A 21,859-nucleotide genomic window follows, 5' to 3' on the forward strand; every position below is an offset into this window, starting at 1 on the left:
ATGTATAATCTCTTTCATAATATGATCCATACAATTATGTAAAATCTGTCAGTACACCCAGTAGCAAACTAAAAAAACCCAAACTCATGGATAATGATTTTGGACCCACATAGAAAATGTGTTAGATTATTGGAAAAAATTGGAGACAAATATAAGATAGTTATCATTGGTCATTCAGAGAACAGAGCATACTTTTAGATATCATTATAAAAGGCTGATCAGAAACAATAAATAAAAAAATACCAAGAGCTCCTCCAAAATATGTCATCCATAAAAAATGGTTTTAATAATATAACCTGCAGGAACTTATCACTGCTTGGGGAAGAAAACCAGAAAAACGTCATGTAACAGTGTACATAATAATTCTTTTATAAATTAGAACTTTTTAAAAAATCAACAAAGAAAACCTTAACAGCAAAATCAACTGTAATTATAGACAGGTTGTCAGAATAAAATTACATGTAGTCAGTTTGTAACAAATATAGGCATACCAAGAACAAGCAATAACACACCTCATGCTATTTTTTTACTGAAAGCTTTTAAGTGAATCACTTGTAATTTTAAGGCTGACTCATAAAAAAAAAAAAAACCAAAACAACAAAACCCCAAAATCAAATAAGCTATGTTCTTCCTCTAGAAAAATCTGAAACTAACAGCAGAACTGTATTCCAAACTAAATTCAATATGGAAAGCAAACCATTCAATGGAATGATAGACTGATGGAACCACTGAAAGATTAATGTTAATTATACGAAGCCAAATTCTATTATTAGCAATGCCTTTATATTGAGAACAGAATGTAAATGAACATTTTAAGATGTGCATTCCTACTTTTCATGCTGTCATTTTTCTCTACATAAATAATAACTATTAAAAGAAAGCATTTTGTATTATTCACCTCAAAAATAGCTTTTTCTGAAATCTAGTTTAGAAATTACTTATTACCATATCAATTTGCTTTCATGGTGCTAAAGATAGTGCCTCATAATACAAAATATTTAACTTGATCAGTCGTTATGACATGTGTCTCAAAACAGAATCAGTTAATTGTAACTTAAAAAATAACCCATCCATTTTACCAACAGCTTGTTGACAGAAGCTAATTAAGAGTCCACCTTCTCTGAATATAACAAATCCTTGTGGTCCAGGAAGAAAGTTTCTTGCATTATTGTTCAGGTTTTCATTTTTTATTTCATCCTTGCCATTTATACAAACTGCTGTGTTCCTATTACAATTTCCCCAGTTGATGGTACCCAGCTTCAAAATAAATGCAGGGCAAGGTAGTTTCGAAATAAATATGGCACAACAGACTACATTTTCTTTTTTATTGTCCACTGCCCCCAAAGCAACAGTATGATCATTTTTACTGAAAAGATTATTTGTCCTCTACTGCCAAACCCAAATATAAATATTCATATATTACTAGTAATCTCAGATTAAATCTTTTGGCTAAGTTTTTGGGTGAATATTATGGAAATACTAAAAATTGTGTTATATCTTAGGAGTCCTAGAAGTGTTTAAATCAATCTTACTTTCCCTAAGCAAATGTTTTTTTCATCAAGAGTTCCGTTTTCTAGAAAGCAATGTAATTGCAAAAAATCAAAAATTACACTTTAAACTGGAGAAAACAGTGGAAAACAAGAGGTCAATAACAATGAGGTCTGAAAACCATGTATGGAAAGGCTGACATTGCAAGATCGGAAGTGACAGAGCAGAACTCCAGCTTCCCTGAGTAGTGCCATGACATGGGCCTGTTAAAGACCTGGAGTGCAGAATAAGCCAGTAGGCTGTGGTTATCCTGCCACTAAGTTACAGAGAAAAATAAAGGTTCTTCTACTTCTCAAAAGGTAAAAAATAAGGACGAATTCAACACCTGTGAATCAAATAGCAGCATGTGATGAGAAAACGTTAAGTGAAATACTGAAGTCTTTCTATATGAGTACATATAATACGCAGTCTTTCTATAGCACACATCTCATTCCCATGCAATCTAAACAAGAAAGACGGCTACAAGAATGATAAATTAATAGGGAATTAAAACAATTGGTGATCATAAGACATCAATTTATTTCCCTTTATCTTTTCAAGCTAACATATTTTTGAAATAGAATCCATATTTGTTATTTCACTATCGTATTTCTCTCTTAATTTGTAAGATATAAAAAAGACAGAAAATATTTAAGGGATTTTGATTTATAAACTATAATAATAATTGATTATTATGGTGAAGGCCAAAATTTGTATCTGATAATTTCATGTTTATATCATTTAATCTATACACTATTTAGATGCTTTCCCAATTAGGTACAAAAGAGTTAATTCCTGAGATGTATTCAAGAATTTCTCAATATACAAAGTTACCCTATTTTGCTATTTATGCTGATGTATCACTTACTACCATAGTTCAACTTTAATACTGTACTATGAAAGAAATTTTAAAAATAGTAAATAAAATAATAAAATCATTGTTTTCATGCATTTGAAACAACAACCTGATGGACATCTAGTGGACTACTATCACTGAAGTTTTGAGTATTAAATATATGAATCTGCAACAATTCTCTCAATACATAAGAAAATACCTCATTAGAAATTACTTTATTCCACCATGTATACTATGCAAACAGTGTTCACAATGTATACAATACCTTAGGGCATTTTAAGACACTGTGTAGTTTATCCTAAACTGCACTCCTATAGACTTATGGCAACTATCCATTGATTATAATACAAAATGCATCTCATTATTTTAGCCTGCTGAACTGTGCCTACTTTAGAGGATTAAAAGAGCATAAAAGAGACAGTAAGAATGCTCCCTCTATGCGTGCATACATACATTTCTATATGAATAAGGTTTACATACCTTGGTGCTACATGTCCTGAATATATATATCTCCTAATTGAACTGATATGATTTCCACACATAAAGTACAACAGAAACAAGCTTACAGAATATTCTTTAACAGAATGAAAGGTAGATACTGAAGATGGCATTATAAAATTGTGAAAGCATAAAACTCTAAAGTTTCACTCTTTCTTGGCAATCATTCTTAAATAGCAACCTTTTCTTCATTTTTTAACATTTCAATTCTGCAGCCATGTTATTCAGATAAAAACAAATCCTAGTTTTGAGTCTTTTAATATTTACTGATCTGCATGAAATCATGAGGAGTTTTAATCCAGAAGCATTCTGAACACCTTTATAATTTTATATAATTGAGAAGCCATCTTGCAAAGTGTAATTTCTTCCTTCAGAAATAAAAGACTCCATAGCTCCTTGAATTCTTGCAGCAATTAATTAATTAAAAAAAAAAAAAGGGCAAGTGCCATAATTAGTGTTAGTTTCTTTGGGGTGATATAACGCTTTGGCAATTGTTTGATTTCAAATTAAAATTTTATAAACTAAGATATATATATTTGAGCACCTTTACTTCTATCTTTTTGAAAAATAAAAATAGATATTTAGAAATAGATAAAATTGAAAAGTGTTTTAAAAACGTGAATTGTTGCACAACAATGAAGAGACTGCAGAATGAATGGCAATTTATAATTCAAGAGAAAAAAATAAAAAATTTATTCTATAGCCATTTTCATCTTTAGAAAAATAATACGCATTTTGAATGTATCACTTTTGCATAGATGGATATGACATTCAAAAAATTAGACTCAACTAAATAAAACAACCTTTTGATTCTCCCTTCTAGGATATTTACTTAAATCATAAAATTCCCCTCATATTATTCTATTTTATTTTCTAGGATTGCACTAAAAAAGGAAAAAAGCACTAAAGTTGCATGCACAGTATATGAATCCCAGAAAGAAATCAAAAGAAGTCTCTCATCATTAAACAAATTCAGCATAAATTTAAATTTGACAAAAAAAATTTATAGTTAAATGTTATCCTTAAGTAAATTTCTTTAGGTAATACTGAGATTACTTGTATTTTTATGTTTGGTTTCTTCCTCAGGTACTCATTTTTCCTTTTACTTAATGTGACAGTCTTAACTCTGTGTGTAAGTACAATAAAATAAAAATTACAACTCAAAGAAAATATGAGTTTTCTGGTTCTACATAAAATAAAAATGAAAAGTGATAGACTATCTAGTTCTGCAGATTATTTGCATCGTAATTAGTTGCCATTTAGTCTCATAAAATAAGTAAAGCCATAGAGTTTTATTATGCTCTGTTCGTAAGAGAATAAAAGTTCAATTCAGTTCAACTCAGCTGAAATTGGAGAGTTAGGGTCAAAGCAATCAAATTAAGATAAGTCTTCCACCCAGGCTTTTGGACTATGCTAGGAAATCAATTAAAGCACAGCATCATAGAAGATAATAGCAAGATGATCTGATCAGGCAGCAAAAATCTGAGAAGTATGGTAAACATCAATGCACTGAGGTTGCACGCAACAAATTCAAGACTTTAATCAACTTTAAGAGACATACATGTGACTACTACCAGATTTAACTCTAAGTGAGAGTGAAATGCAGAAGATTTTTATTTACACAAGTTTTGTGGTTTTCATGGCACCAGAAAGCAATTATGGAATCTGTCATAACAAATAAACGTTGTAAAGTCTTATTTAATATTAATTTGTTAATAATACTTCACCCCATATATTAAGAAGTGGCATTTCCAGTTTTTCTTTTTATTTCAGTTGTTCACTGAATAGAAGAAAAAAATAAAGGTGATATCATATTTTATTTTAAATTCCTAAAACTTTTACACATGAATATAACAGAGCAGTGACCAACTGAGTGGATACCACAGGTCAATTTCATTTACTTTCAGGAGAAACACAAGCTCTACCTAAGCATATAGAACTAGGCCATTTACCTAAATTACCTACTTAGAAGCAATTCACAGATGCAACAGCAAGTGTAACTTCTAAAACTTCCGGAAGTACTAGTGTGTAGATGAGAGGTAACTCTGTCTCGTCTCAACAGCTAGCAATGAGGTTCAGCTGATCATTGAAAAATTATCATTGTTCATGCAGATCATTGAAAATACAGGCAAATCTGTATCTGGGGTTTGGATTAGGCATATTTTTTACTTATAACACCATCACCTTTTGCCAAACAAATAGCTTAGAAGTTCTATGAAAAATACATCAAAAGTTCTTAAGTAACTTTGTCAATAATAAATAATGTATCCAGTTCTGGATTATTTTTATTATTATTATTATTTTTTATTTGTCAAAAATAATGAATCCAGTTCTGGACTGATGGTAATAAATGATCTCTGAAGATGATGTTTCTGGGGTTTGTAAATCTTTCAAAAGACTAACTGCACCTGTTCCTCAATGCTAAAGAGAAATGAATATGATTATAGTAGTGTAGCAATAAAGTCCCAGGAAAACAGGAAAACTGAAGAATCTACTATGACAAGGGGCCCCTCTCCTAGAAAATCCTGGAGCAAGGAAAGAAATGAGAACAAGCCATATTCAGAAATTTAATATTATTTGATGTCAATTTACTTACCCCTTCACTAGCATTATCCTCTGTGTTGGCCAGCATTTCTTGAAGGGCTCTGACAGATAAGGACTGTTCAAGGACGAAATTACAGATGCAAAGGTCCGGAGGAACATACTGTAAAAATAAATTAAACAGTGTAAGAGCAGATCATCAGAGCAGGTGAAACAGGATGAAAACTGTGCTTGAACATGCATTTTAATTTTAAAATCCATACTTAATGTTTAGTCATCTGTTTTTGAGATACATGCTATTTCCCTGTATGAAAAATATAGAAGTCCATTCTTCATAATTTGTCAGTGCAGTAACTTTACTTTTCCTAGCGCTGTATTCCTCACAGTAAAATGAAACATATTCAGGTTCAAAAGCAAAATGTGTTTCTCTACATATTACTGCTTTCCTGCCTTTTAGAATGACACCATGAACATTGTATTTGTTCTCTAATGTCATTGACAAAACAGAAGAGAAGGTGTATGATCTTATTTGATGTATAAGGTTGACACTATGAACACTGAACATTTAGCTGTCACTAAATGGCAAAGATTCAGAATCTTATAAGGATATGAACTACTTTAGGAGATCTTCTCAATTGTTGGATCAATATGTCTGCTGGATTTGAAACATTAAACTTACATTCACTTCAAGAACAGCAGACTTTTTTTCAATTTATTGGCATTGATGTGTCCAAGGAAAGATGCGTCCAAGGAAAAAAGTGTCAAGGGGAATCACCAATGTATATAAATATGTGACAGGAAAGTACAAAGAAGACAGAGCCAGACCCTATGCAGTGGTACCCAGTGAAAGGACAAGAGGAAATTGACACAAATTGAAATACAGGAAGTTCTATTTAAACATGAGAAAAAAACCCTTTTTTACTGTGAGCATGCTAAGCACTGGAACAGGTTGCCCAGAGAGGTTGTGGAGTCTCAGTCCTTGGAGATATTCAAACCCTGACTGGACAGCATCCTGAACAACCTGCTCTGGCTGAACCCACTCTGAACAGAGGGGTTGGACTTGATGATCTCCATAGGTCCTTTCCAACGTCAACGATTCAGCATCCTCTGATTTATGACCTAGATCACGGCTATGAATGAGCTTTAAAGTTGATATGCACTTCTTTTTCTGTGTGTGTGTGTGTGTGTGTGTGTGTGTGTTTGTTTGTTTGTTTGTTTTCAAACACATTTTGGAAAAGTCTTTCAGGCCAAAGACTTGACATTGAAATTGCATACATTAGAGAGAGAGAGAGAGATAATTGTTACATATATTATTGAGGTAAAGTGACCTCTTGCGTCTTTCTTATGTGACTAAATAATTGTAAATAGTAAGTAGTTCATAATTTCATTAACTGCAACAGGAACAACTTAAACTGTAATATTCATCTCCACTATGGGGTACTATTTTTTTTAGCATTCATTAACTGCATCTGTGTACACACGCACACAACATACTCTGTTATATTAACTCATACTAAACATATATATGTGTGTGTGTGTGTGTATGTAGCACCCATATACATGCACACACGTGCACAAAGACTGTAACTGAAAGTTTACTCTTTAATAGGTTACATTCAAGGCCTCTCATATAACCAGACACAGAAAGGTAATGTCATTTCTCAGTGAAATGAATTACAAACAAAACTAGGTTAGATTTTGTGTCTCACATCTGTTAGTAAAGTCTTTCCAGACTTATTTAAAATATTTTATTGCTATGAACATAAAAATCTATACAACATTAAGTAGTCTCTACTTCCCAATGAACCAGTCAGGTAAACAAAACCTCTGAGTAATACTTCACCCATTACTTTACTGCCTGTAATTGCAGGCAAATATACCACATCATTATTAAAACAAAAAACCAAACAAAAACCCAAAACAAACAAAAAAAAACCAAGCAAAAAACCCAGATATTTTTCTGTTGTCATCCTGTGGTGAATAATACAGCATCCATTTTATTAAGATGTTTTAAGTATGTAGTAAGCCACGCTGCCCTTGAAGTACATTTGAATTTAAAAAAAAAACAACAACAATCTTTCTAACATCTTTCTATTTTCAACATGGCACTTAAATTCAGAAACTAAACTGGAATTTTATCTGGGAAAAAAACCCATAGCTGGTAGTATAGTTCTAATCAGCATCAGACTACCTCTGGCACTTAGTCCCACTCCAAACTGAATATGGCATAATCAGTATTATCCAACACCTACCAACTGAACAGAAGAACTTCCATCTGTTTTACTGGCCACTGATCTTGTGCTTCATAGGCTACATTTTGATTTGAAAATTGTTGTAGCCCTTGCTTTAGTGCTGTATTAATGAAAGACACACTCTAAAACAATGTACTCCTAGTCACAGTTTGTATAAAATGTACATCTTAGGTTAACACAATTCATTTTGCACTTCTCATTCTTTTTCATAGCCTATGGAGTATTCAGCTTTATTTAAGAATATTGACACTGAGAACTATGAAATTAATGATTTTTCCACCCATGACCTAGAGCAGCTAACCCCTCTTTCAAATTTGCAGTGTTACACAATAAGTTAACACTAGCATGCTATCACATACCCCATTTCTGTGGTTGGACGGCAAGAAATTATATTTTAAATTCCACTGACCTGAGAAATACCAGGGAAAGGTAATTTATGTGGATGGTACGTGACCCAAGTAGCAACTGACTGCCTTAATTAATCTAGATTGCTTCCTTTTAAAAAAAAAAAAAAAAAAAATTAAAAATTAACTATTGAGTCTGTCAAGGCTCATTTGTTTTCTGGTCTTTTTGCAAATGATACTGTTTCATAAGTTTGATAGTCAACAATCTCTGTGTGGCAGACCATTTTACACTCCTAATAAATACACAACTACAGAGGGTTTAATAAAATCTCAACCATCTGCTAATTATGCTTTTTTTCCCCCAGCTCTGAGCAATGTTGTATTGTAATGGAATCCCACAAAAAAAAAGAAAAGTACCAATAAGGGACGTTGAGTGAAACAAGAATACTGAGAGGTGAGAGCTACAGGTAGAAGATGGGGAAATATTCATGTCAGGAATCTTTATGCTGAAATGAAAAACAAAATCTGGTACTAAGGTAAGGTTTTAGAAATCCGCTGTGAAGTAACAATAGGCATAGGTATTTATCCCCCTTCTGGCTATGGGAAGTTGGAATGAGCATACAGAAGACAACATCATTTTCAAGAATCATCAATACAGGAAAAAATTCAAGTGGAGAATAAACTATTTTATTTTACAGGCATTTAAAGATATGCCGAGCAAGCATTACAGTAAGTGAATTTGTGTAGCAGAATAAGTAGGCTGGTAAGATATATGATAAAAGAAAGAATAAATAGTTCTTCAAGTCAATGACAGTTTTTGGGAGTTCTTCCAGCACACCTCTGTGCAGTCTTGTCCATACATACAGGAAGGTACACAAAAAGACAAATTTGATATAGGAAACCTACACAAATTTGCAAAGTAAATCTGCAGAAACAATTCACAGTTCTACCCTGACAGCCGCTCTTTTTATAAGAAGAAAATGTTTATTTCTGAGATTACTCTCAAACAGGTCTTTCATGTGGAGTTACCAGTTTTCCATCAACACACTCATAACACTGAATATACCTCATTTTTCTGAATGAGGTGTTAAGATAAATAAAACTAGCTACTGAACTGGAAACGTTCAATAGATCTGCAAATAACTCGAGTCTTAAAGTAACTCTATTTTCTCACAGAAATGAATCGGAGTCCAGGTCAAATTACTTTATTTTCATCTAAATTGATTTCTGGAGGAAGAGCAGAGAGCAGGTAAAGTATACCAATAGGTCAAAGCTGATAGGAGAGGTGGCATGAAGAAACAGATACAAGCTACACAGCTAGAGAGGAGCAACACAAGCAGTTATAGAAAAAATGAAGACCTACAACAATGAAAAGGGGCCACGCTTTGTAATAAATTAAAAAAAAAAAATCTATCAGTATGTAGGACTTCTCTCTCAAACAGCTCAAAATTCTTTCTATAAAGTACAGAACAGAACAGCAAGCCACCATTTTCACAGACTTCTGATTGACCATAGATACACTCATCTGCCTTAGTTTTCCATTTAAAAGGGAGACACTGGAGAAAAATTTTCTCTTGTAAGGTACACTGTGATTTACTGATAAAACATAGTATTTTCACAATTTGGTATTACTTATTAACATTGTAAAGGTATGTGCATACCTAATCATCAGTAATGAAGGAGAGCTACCCATCCTAAGCCAGTCAATAACACACACCAGTCAATTTTTCACTCGCAGTTTCTTAGAACAGGCAGCAAAATGCAGCAAGACAAAAAATAAGGCCACAAGAATAACCACTGGTAAGGCCACACCTGGAGTACTGTGCCCAGATCTGAGTTTCCCAGTACAAAAGCGGTATGAAGCTACTAGAGGGAGTCCAGCAAAGGGCCACTAAGATGATTAAGGGACTGGAGTATCTCTCATATGAGTAAGAGATGAGATGATGATCACTGTGTATAAATACCTGAAGTGACGGTGCAAAAAGGACGGAGCCAGGCTCCTCTCAGTGGTGCCCAGTGACAGGAGCAGAGGCAATGGGCACAAACTGAAACACAGGAGGTTCCTCCTGAACATCAGGAAACACTTTTTCACTGTGAGGGTGCCTGAGCACTGGCACAGGTTGCCCAGAGAGGTTGTGGAGTCTCCTTCCTTGGAGATACTCAAAAGCTGTCTAGACATAGTCCTGGGCAACCAGGTGTAAGTGGCCCTGCTTGAGCAGGGAGGTTGGGCAAGATGACCTCCAGAGGTCCCTTACAACCTCAGCCATTCTCTGATTCTGTGAAGAGTAAACTGCAATGAAGTTTCTAATACCAGGCTTCTACATAACAGCCCCAAGGTGGATAACAGATTGACTCAATGCACGCAGTTAATGCTGGCTGAAACATTCTTACGAGCACATTCTGATGAAGAGAGCTTCATATCGAAAGATTCCAAGGAAATATTTTCTACATCAAAGAGACACAGCCAAGCAAGTACAAAGTGGCAGCGGAGGGAGCACTGAGCTAAGTTTTATGCTGAAGTTTAAACTTGTTTCTCATCAGTTTTATGTCTATTTTGTCAGACTACTATTATTTCAATATGCAATAATTATTATTTATTATAAAAATAATAGCTATGCAAATAGCTGTAGGGCAGTTTTAACCATTTTATATATAATTATGCTAAGTTTGTGCTGGGTTGCATAGGGGGAAATGGAGGCCCATAAAATAGCTAACGGGAAAACCCAGCTCCCACATTACACTTTGAATGCAATTCTGTCTTCCGGATTCCACCAGGCACTATCATAATATTAAATTCTTGCAGGTGATATGTTTACTAACCAAATCTTTGCCCACAGCTTCTGGTCTGCAGTGTAAAGAACACTGACACAAGCTGGCAGAGGTTACTGATTAACTAGGTTTACTTTTACCAGACCTGTAAACTATTACATTCTGTCATTAGGACAGCAATCTTATCTTAATTAGTTATAATTCCCTTGAAGCATTTAAGTTTACTTGACAATTTTGCTACTAAAAGAGATGCTAGTATATTGCAATTATTTTTGAGGTATATTTTTCTTAGGTATTGGTAGAAGTTAGCCTTGCTGAACTAGACTATCAGCTTTGAAATACATCATCTTTTAAAGTATCACTTTAAAAACAAGGAAAACAGCAATGAAGTAACAGAATTAGATCACATCGTTCAACAATTCTGCTATTTCTTGTTTAGTATAAAAAATATAATTTTTCACCTCTAGTTAATTAGATTTTTCCCCTCACATTTTAAATATCAGACATTATTTAGACAAACATCTTCTGATAATTCAAAAAGGAGCCATATAGACAGGAAGAACATAATTTCATACTACTGAATTAACGCAAAAGTGCTTTTAAAAAGTGCATTTAAAATCCAGTCACCATAATATAAATTATTAGCAAACCGACACTGTAATACTTTTTACTAATAAATTGTAAAGAAATAACATGCAAGTTGCTTATGGATTTATAGTAAAATTTGAACAGAAGTATCTCATAATTGTTATTCCCTTCAGCATGTCACAAAAATTGCCAAAACAGCTAATGGCCAGCCATAGAAACCCCATTTTTTCCTCTTTAAGTTTCTAAGAATTATTTTTTTTTTTAAGAAATATACTTTCTCTTTCCTTGCACCCCTTTCCTTTTAGCTAATTCTATCTTCTGACTTTTACTACATACAACTCAGATTAAAAAATTAATCATGAAGTGACACCTTTTCATTCTGGAATTAACAGATACACTGAGTTTTTTTCCTGTATATCTTGTTATGTTTTCCAGAATTACTTGAACAGAAAAGCATTTCTTTTCTTGATTTAACAATATTTAACCAAAGTTTAATGAGTTAAGAAGCTGTCACATGTACTGCAAACAGATTTTGACTTTGGTAAAGTGGTCAACTGGAGAAGAGAAGGTAGTAGAAGGTATCACTGGACTTCTGTTGATAAACATGTCTTGAATCTTCTTTAATGCAATTTCTTCTTAATACACAGAAGAAATCTAGCTTTATAAAGTAATTTCCAGGGAGAAGGAAGGAATAAGGAATCCATCTCAGGTAAATAGTACTATTTTAACAGGGAAGACAGTCTTCTGCTGTCTAAAATAAAAGGACTCCTGTTATCAATGTTCCTATTTTAGAAGCTTATGGGCAGTGTCCATACTTTCCTTTTTTAAACAGAATAGACTGTGTCCTCCTCCAGTCATGATTCTCATAGCACTTCCTGGAGCAATCTCCATTTTATCGACATTCTTATGAATTTGAATGCCATGACTGTACTCTGTATTCCAGCAGCATTGCCACAGAGGTAGTAAAAAACACCCAAAATTTGCAGAGATAGTATAACTTCCCATCTCCTTCCAAGTTTCTTTCAATTATACCTCTACAGACTATGCTAGATCCCTTGAGCACATCATCACTCAGGACACTTATGACTGTGTAACATCCACCATGACCTTCACATTCCTTATAGGGGACAAGAATTGTTTCCCATTTTGTAAGCATATTTACACACTTAGTTATTAGACTTTACACTGGCAGCACTGAAATATACCTCTGCTTTCTATTAATATACAAGCCACTGCAGATCCTCCTGTGTGTGACATGACTTCATCAATTGCCAGTTCCCCAATGTTATAATCTGAAAAAATTGCGTATGTAAATTTAAATTATGTCTTAATTGAAAAAAATACTCAACAGCATAGCAGTGAGAACAGAAGCCTGTAGGATTTGATCAGAAATACATCTATTCAATAACTATTTTTTAGTCCACTGGATGTGTGCCATTTTGGTTTTCTCTTTCTTATTTCATAACCAAAATTTTGTCCAAATGTAAATGGAAGTAAGCATCATCGCTAAGGGTTGTTGGTAAGTATTGTACTCTCTAATCATCTACATCAACCTTCTACATTTCTTATTTTTCAAACATATGTTCACTGTTCAAAATTATTCACTGTTCTCAGTCAAGACCAGCAGTTCAGAAAGCTCCTCAGTAAACTCTTTTAAAGCAGTTACATACAAGTTTTCTGAACCTCTTAATTTTAAAAAAACTTCAGAGGTTTCCGTAGTATTATCTGCTACTAAGACACTTATAAAATGTAAAGTAGATCTATGGTATTCTACAGTAACGCATACCGTTCCTCCTTTTCTTATTATAAGATGAGCAACATGCTGTCTTACAGATTGAGATGGTCATTGTCAGTAATAGATAGAGTACACTGCAGTTGAGCTGTCGATTAATAAAAAATTCCCAATCACTGTTGAAGATTTTAAGACAATATTTGAAAATACATATGTGAAAACTAACTGCTTTTACTTAAGCATGTGAAAAGATTATTGGTGATTTATAAAGTACACCGGAGATAAATTATCTGACTGAACTCTTGGAATGTAAAGAAATGCAAATTTAGAAGCAGCATAATTTTTCACCTTAGAGATGAACAAGGACCTCTCATACTGCATAAACAAACACTGTGGATGTAACATGGTCATAATACCTAGACTAAAAATAGGACCACATGGCAACATTTCAAGAGAAAAGATACAAAGACCCCACTAAAAAAATTTCAGGAGAAATAAATTATCAGGAAGAAGAGAAAAGAAATAAAGACACCAAACAAAGAAAAAGAAAATGATGCAGAGAGAACAGAGAAGAGAGGGAGGAGGTGGTCCTCCATTTGCCTTTATTCTTAACATTCTGCTCTAGTACAGGTCTAAGGTTTCATCTCTTCTCTCCTTTCTCCTCTCAAGCTCCTCTTACTACTCTATTTTCTTTTATTTTTTCTTCACAGCTCTCTAGCTTCTTTTTTCCCTTTGCCACTTGTTATCTGTAAAACTTTTCAATTACTTAATAATTCTGTTCCCTGTACTCTCAACTTTCTGATTAATCAACACAGTTAGGAGCAACACTTAATGCCAGTAAGTAACATGTGACAATGCTTCTAAAATTATCGATCCAGTATATCAAGATATTTGATACTACAGCAGTAAAAGGAATAAGTTTTTTAGTGAAGTTAAATCTTAATAACAGTCTGGAGACTTAATCTTGAAAATATGAAGTATTTCAGTTACAGGAATTATTTTAGATAGCTAAAGAATAGTGCCTTTTGACTGTTAACAGTTATGCCTCAAAGTATATTTAGAATCTCTAAGAAATCTCATGTAGCAGTCACAGAAAGAAAAGCATACAAAAGGTGCTTCTAGCAGCACATTAAAGAAACCGTAATTAAATGTATTCATGGATAATAAGTAGGTTAACATTCACTGATCAGTTACACCAGTTGAGAGTATCAACTTCTTACTTTAGCTTCTGATGTTGGTTCCAAAAAGCACAGGCGATTCCCAAGTCCCTCAGCTGCCAAGCAAAACTTCCTTTGTTCTTTGTGAATACTGGCAACACACTGAAGTACTACTTCGTCATCCTGTCGCAAAACAAGGTACAAGAAAAAAAAGTAAATATTTGGAAGTTACATACACACTATAATGCTAAGAAATCCTGAAACACAGAATCTGTTGAAAATGAACACATTATACTCCTATAACTGATACCCTGTACATACGCAGAGATTCTTTTGATGTGTATGTAAACAGATGTTTATGTACAGATTTATATTCAAGACTATATCAAAGTGACATAGACTACATACTGTCTCCAGGGCTTTCATAAGTGTTGTGTCCTTCTGTTGCTTTAGCAGTGGCTTGTTATGGTGCCATAAAAGCTGCAAGTATCTGTTACTCAGTTTTACTAAGTAAAACATGTTTAATGTTTACAGCAAAAACCTATTACTGTGATTTTGCAAACAACAGTAACCTAAATATAAACAGATTTATTTTGTTAGCATAGTAAGCCCTCAACACAAGTCCTCTGAATGCACAATCTTAACTTTTAAGGTCTCATTTAATTTAGAAACCTCTGAGTACAACCAAAGATCCAAGAGGCATTTTTCAAGTGATGGTTCAAATAAGTCACAAAAACTTGCTCCTGAAAAGCCACATTCCAAGAATAAGAACACTCTGGAAAAGTGACATGAAACAGCCCTATTGTTTAGTTATCCTAATTATTCTGAAAGCTCTTTTACAAATTGTTACGTAATGCAATGCCAAAGACACGCTTATAAAGTGCCAAGCCCTTATTCGCCTCTTAACGTGTGATACTAGAGCTGATATAAGTGAGCCAAAACAGATTATTTTTAGTGTTCAACTGTGTCAAAGGTATATACAGAATTAAAAATAATTTTATTTTCCAAAACTTGTCCACTAACCAAGAAAAACACCACTTGCCGACTAGCACATAGAAGAACTTATTTTTATACAGGTATGTAACTGTTCACCAAAAGACACTGCCTTACAAGTTTTTAAGGAGGCGGAGGCTGATAAACAAGAGTGATATGATATGTCAGTGTTCCATCCAGCTATGAAGTTATACTGGTGTCAATTATTATTGTCAAAGCAGATACAGAACAGCCGCCTGTACTGAACTCAGATCACTTGAACAATTATGTTCTAAAAGCAGCACTACTTTTTCCAGTCCCCTTATGCAACTGCAATACTATGACAGTAGCACAGCTACTGGCACTTGAAATAAAAGCTGGGAGTGACAAAGTGATTTTCACCAAAGGAATTAACTGACGCACCCTTTAAAATGGGAATCCAAAAGGAGATTTTTCACTTGTGTGATTTTGCAAGTGTGTGCAAGTTATATGGCTTTCTTTTAGGCGACACTTCACTGCCTACTTACTACTACTAAAATGGGCAGCTATTATATTTCTGACTAATCAGCAGTTACAGAAAGCGTTTTCCTTATCTAGCTTTGCATAACAATCAATAGTTTTTAACGGTACAGAATAGGAATTAAAGAAATTTTTATAAACAATTCTAAGATGTACAGTCAAGTAAGAGGTAGACAGAAAATTAGCTAATTAATGCTAGATTCATTTTTTTTTCCTGCTGCTTCTGCTTCCATTTCTGTAAAATGCTCTGTGAAATTCTCAGCTTTCAAACTCATAGTAAATACACTTCTGTTTTTTAAACTTCAGTGTAATAAGTTGCAAAACATAAACAATACAATTAAGCACTCATTACTATGTCCCTCTGTTCATGAATTTTTAAAAATTGGCATCAGAAGCATATCTGTTTGTGGGGGGGGAGAAATAAGAACATGTATAAGATAAAAATGAAGATATTTAAAACACTTTTCATCATCTGGTTCCTGTATCAATATTTGAACATGCATATTTCAGAGATTTAAAAAGAATAAAATACTAAAACATGAATTTATAAATACCAAAATTTAGAATAAAATTGATATTTGCCATTTAGCTTGCACTTATCAGTGGATTACATTAAATTACTTACATATAGCTGAAATTGTGTTTATTCTCCCTACTACATTAAAGTGTTCATCATTCCACAGAGGCATATACATAGTATCTATTGTAATTCATAGTTTTCTAAAAAATAAAATTATGCCTTCAGACAACATACATAAAAACTTACTTAAAATGAGAATTACTCAAATAAATGAACTATTTTCTTTTTAAATCCATATGCATAAAAGAGCAAGAGTTTCTAGCATAATGAAATGAATATTTAAATTTTCTAGAATTCAAAAAATAAGCATTTCTTTTTAGAATTTACACTGGCATCACAAAGTCTTTATCAATCATTAAATGCCGTAACCCCAAAATACAAACACTGATAATGTCTTAAGGACTGTATGCAGCATCCAACATCAATATTTTACGTTAGTCCTCTGAATTTCCAATGTACCCTTTCATTTGTGCTACAACATTTAACAAACTACGTATTTGCTACACAGGATGAACAACTTTAACAGAGCTTCTAAAAAGTGGCAATAATAGTGTATTTCAGAATGTTTTGGAGTAGAGTTTTAAAGTGTTTATCATTCAGGTGCAGGTGGACTGAGCATAAGGAATTAGTGGAATTCATGCAATCTGCAAATAAGACAATGACTCGCTGTTAAGGTGACTCAGTATTATAGTGTACTTACTGAAGTAAGATCATTCTAGCTGAGGTCTGAAATTGCTTTTCTGGCCTGAAGACGCTAACAGAAATGAGTTTTATGGAGTTGTTATCCTATAATGAAATTGCAGACCATGTCTCAGCAGTATCTTGTTTTCCTGAGTCTTCCCTCACACAAATTCAGGTATTCTAAAACTTCTTTCCTGGTAAACTCATTTTCTTCTTCCCTTAGTTTTTAAATATACATGGCGCCAGAGCCATTTAACCTTGATCTTCACTTCTCTTATACAAAATTTCATCCATTTACTTCAATATACCTTTCTTAGTATGACAAGAAGAAGCCTGCGTGCCCAATGAGATGTGGTGCGATGAACAGTGATGAGTTGTTAGTTAGGTTATATACAGCCAATTCTCAAAGATAACCAAAAGCATAGCAAAAGAAAAAAAAACCCACACAACTTCCTTGAGATCAGTTTGTCAACGAGGAATTTAACAAATTTAAATATTTTAAATGAAGTCTCTCTCATCTAGCAACTCTGACATTTCCGTGTTTAGAAATTTAATTTTTTCTAGTCCTTTTAGTTTTGGTGGGGTTGTTTTTTGGGGGGTTTTTTTGGTTTGTTTTTTTTTTTTTTTTAATAAAACAGGTTTAGAGTGCACGGAATCACAGGCTGGAAAGTACCTCTGTAAGCAATGGTCCAACACCTCACTAGAGAAGGGCTAATTTAGATCAAGTTTCTCAGATGATCTAATGTGCTTAATTTAAGAAAAAAGTCCCTTTCAAAGTTCTGATCAGCTTGAGGTATTGTTACAGATTCACACCTCTCTCTCCACCACATTACACCTCTTCAGATCAAAGCTGTAATATGCAACAGTCGTATCAAAGTTCTCTAAATTTTTCAAGGTTTTGCTTCAATGAGGAAATGGGGAATAATTTCAGGTTGATCAAAATACCTCTATGATTTACTGAGCACATGGAAAAAATAATATATTTGCATACCACTAGGCCTCGCACAAGAAACTGCCTTTGTTATTGTTCCTCAAAAAGTACACACATTCTGTGTCAATTACTAATAACTAGTTTCCACCAGTAGCATCATCAATAATTACATAAAGTTAACCGTGAGATCCATTTTGTACTACCATAATTAATATCTATTCACAAATACAGATGAATAGCAATTTTAAACTTTTTTTTCTGAATGAAGAGGAAGTGAAAATTCTCCCCTTCTGTCCAGAAATCTCTTATCTGGTTAGGATTCATCCAGCAGTCCTTTAGCAAAAGGACACAGACCAGGTAACTCCAACCCCAATTCTAAGAATGTTTATACATCGAAACACATTGATATTACTAGAATATATTTCAGGTGGTCTGAAATCCTGCAGAATCTACATCTGTCATGTAGCTAATGCGTCATAATTCTGTCCAGTGTTATTCATCTATTCACACAAATGCATGACTTTTGCAAAAAGGAAAAAGAGAGCTTTGGAGATTTGTCTTCTTTTTTTGAAAGTAGGTAACTTCATAACTGTGTGTACTGCGAACATAAATTTCTATTTGCTTTGGCCAGAGCTGAAGCTGCAATCTGAATTTGCACTATATAGTAATGTCTGCATAGGCTGAGAAACAAAGGTATTTCTAAACGAGAGTCACTCACTCAGTATCTTCTGCTTTTAAGATGGAACAAGTTACCAAAATAGAACTTGGCTCTTCTCAAAAGCACCTCTAATATTAAACAATTTCTTTAACTGAAAACTGTGATTCCTAGACTTCAGCAATATAGCATTAAGCAGCATACTATCTAATTAAAAAAAATAGTTTTTAATGAACCACAGTCCAGTGGTTCATTACCAGGCAGTATTTAGTCTTGGTCTTCAGGCTGTCTTCCTCCTCAGTTTCATAATGAAATGATGGTGGACTTAAACTGAGATTCCTGTGATGGAGTAATAAGCCAAAACACAAACAAAATCGATTTTAATTAATCAATGACTTGACTTGCTGCAAAGTGAGTCAATGATCAAGGAAAAACAATGTATTGTAGGCATGACCTTGCTTCTACTCAGTTCAGTAGTTTTTCACTTCAGACTTTGAGAATAAAGAAATTCCAGCAGCTAATGAAACTCCTTCTTCATTTATGTTACAGATATATCCCAGAATTAAGAGTTACAGTCATTTATACAATACATTTAAGTCTACATAGAGGTTGTATTCAACAACAGACACACTTCTGTATGTTTCATATTAAGAAGCACAAAACCATCAATACAGTAAATATATACATGCACATATGTACACCTATACATATAAAATATGCAAATTTTGCTGGAAAATGACACCCTAGATTTAGTTTGTTACCTACCAATTCAACATCTACCAAATCTCTACATTCTCTATTATATTCAGTACTGAAAATGAACTGATAGAATAAAATTGACATGACACTGAGAACTAATTGGTTTTAGAAAATTAATCAGCTTTGCTATCAAACCTGTAGATTGTAATAAGGAGAAGCTATTTCCTCAAAAAAGCATACATATTTTGCTTATATTTTACTCATAGCTGCACATAAAGATGCAAGTGGGTGCTTGTACATGAATGACTAACTTTAATGTAAACTGAACAGAATTGTTTTGAAAGTACATTCTCCTGTAACACCATGGAAAAGTTTTATTTGATAATATATCCTTTCCATGAAGAAATGTATATTACTTTCAAAAAAACCCCATATCTGTTAAACAAAGAAACTCAGAGCTCGTGTTTTCTGTTGTAAAACAAGCTGGCATATCAAGTTGATGCTCTTTACAGGCCTGATTACTGTGAGACTGTGACACTTGCTGATTATAGATCAGTGTTGCAAAGAAATGTATGAAGTAAAAATCCACAGCCGCCTTCACTCTTTGATAGACAACATCCTACTCATGTACCTTACTGTATCACAAAGCACAGGATATAAGCAAACAAACATCTTGATTAGCATTTGAATGCTAGCTACAAACTGATTCTTCCACAGGACTGCATTCCTTTCAAGTTTTCTGGAATACTCTTGGAGAACAAGTAAAATTCACCAGAAATTGCCATCTACAATGGCTGCATTCTTCTTAACAAAATAAGGAGTCACAGGCAGAGTTGACAATGCTCTAACCAAAGATGGATTTGGTAAATTTGTGGGTGCCCACCACTTCCTTTCACAAGGGGAATGGTCTCACTTCAAAGCTGTCTCCATGCACTTGTATTTTTTGCAGAACCTTGTCCAAAATGTGCAGCTTCAGTGCATAGCTAACATCACAAAGTATTTTCAGTCATTTCTCAAAACAAGTACAGGAAACACAGTCTTTGGCCCATTTTAAAAACAATCTTACAGTCTTTTAATTGAGAAATAGGTAAGTATTTCTACTTTTAAGCTGGAGCTTGAACAACAAGGATGTTGCCCTAGGATATGGAACTGGATTTTCCTCTTCCTAAGGGAAAAAAAGTCTCTCCTAAATCTGGCCCCATGAGAAGAATTTGAAGTGGAGAGAGGGGGGGAAAGGGGGAGGACATGATGGAAATCACAACAGATGAACACACAAAGCCTTGCTAGAATTTTACGTTTGCTAGAGTTTGGCAAGTTACTTTTGCAAAGATCTGGACTTCAGAGTACAGAAGAGAATTTCTTATGCTGCCTATGATTTCTTCTCAATTATCCAGGATTCAAGGTGGATGACCACCATTATTTTCAGGTCAGGAAATTTTCAGATCCAGACATAGTTTTTGAACATGAAGTGGATATGCCTTCCATGTAAAATTTTAACTCGAAACCTCCTTTGCTCTGCAGTGATACAGCTCAGCCACAGGAAAATCAAATTCTTGTGCTTGTTTTGAACCTGGTTCCTACAAGCTCCATTTAATATTACCAAGCTGCCACATCACAACAGTCAATGAAGATTATTGTCCATCCTCATCATGTCACACCCAGCCTGCCTCTTCCAGGCTGAAAAATCCTAGCTTCCTAATAATTGTTCCTCCTCTGATCATCATCCTGATCCTCATCTGACCTTTCCCTGAATATTTTCCAGTTCTTATGGTTTAATGGTTTCTTTTTAAAATGAGGTAACCAGAATTCCACGTACTATTCAAAGTATGGAAAAATGTACGGATTTTTGCAGTAGCAAAATGATGTTCTCTGTTGTGTTCTTTATTCTGTTCTTAGTAATTTCTAATATTTGATTGCCTTTTTTGGCCATTACTGAGTATTAAGCTGATGTTTTCATTGTACTATTATAACATCAGGTTCTTACTTTTCAGTTCAGAGCCAATAATTTCAAACATGAAGCTGGACTGTTATTTTTTTTCCTCATGTCTATAATTTCACATTTAGCCTGAATTTCATCTGCCATTTTACTGCAGTTACTTAATTTCAGAAGAAGGTCCTTCTAGAATGGTTCACAGCTTGCTCACATCCTTGCTACCCTAAATAACTTCCTACCGTGAGTGCTTTATGTATTTTTCCGAGGTCCTCTCTCCTCTCTGCCCTCCCCTGTCCCTGCCCCGTGAACATGGTCAAACACACTGATTGGTTGTGGAGTATCCATCTTTGGAGACCTCAGACCAACTGGGCAATGTCATAAGCAACCTGCTCCAGAGATCCCTTCCAATCTCAGTGACTCTGTGGTTTAGTGAAATAAATTAAAAAACAAAACAAAACACAACACCTAATTAGGGTCATGATAAACAGTTTTTAAACATATATAAGAGGCTGCTCCAAAATGGAAGGGAATATTATGTTTCCCCCGTGTAACAGACAGAACCAGTACTATAAATCTTAAACTGCAGCAAGATTCAGGCTGGGTATTAGAAAAAAGGTTTCCTTCT

The 21,859-nt window shown here is 34.0% G+C and overlaps 1 protein-coding gene across 1 annotated transcript in view; it reads right to left on the reverse strand.

Annotated features, from left to right (window-relative positions):
• Nucleotides 1-21,859, reverse strand: part of RYR3 (ryanodine receptor 3) — a 263,605-nt gene that overhangs the window by 184,894 nt on the left and 56,852 nt on the right. The window contains exons 3-4 of the mRNA XM_072864265.1: nucleotides 14,328-14,447; nucleotides 5,478-5,585 (exon numbers count right to left, since the gene is read on the reverse strand). Of these exons, the coding sequence (XP_072720366.1) occupies nucleotides 5,478-5,585; nucleotides 14,328-14,447 (228 nt within the window). The remainder of the gene's footprint in view (nucleotides 1-5,477; nucleotides 5,586-14,327; nucleotides 14,448-21,859) is intronic.

This window comes from Ciconia boyciana, chromosome 6 (genome assembly GCF_034638445.1).
Source record: "Ciconia boyciana chromosome 6, ASM3463844v1, whole genome shotgun sequence".
In the NCBI taxonomy this organism is placed as follows: domain Eukaryota; kingdom Metazoa; phylum Chordata; class Aves; order Ciconiiformes; family Ciconiidae; genus Ciconia; species Ciconia boyciana.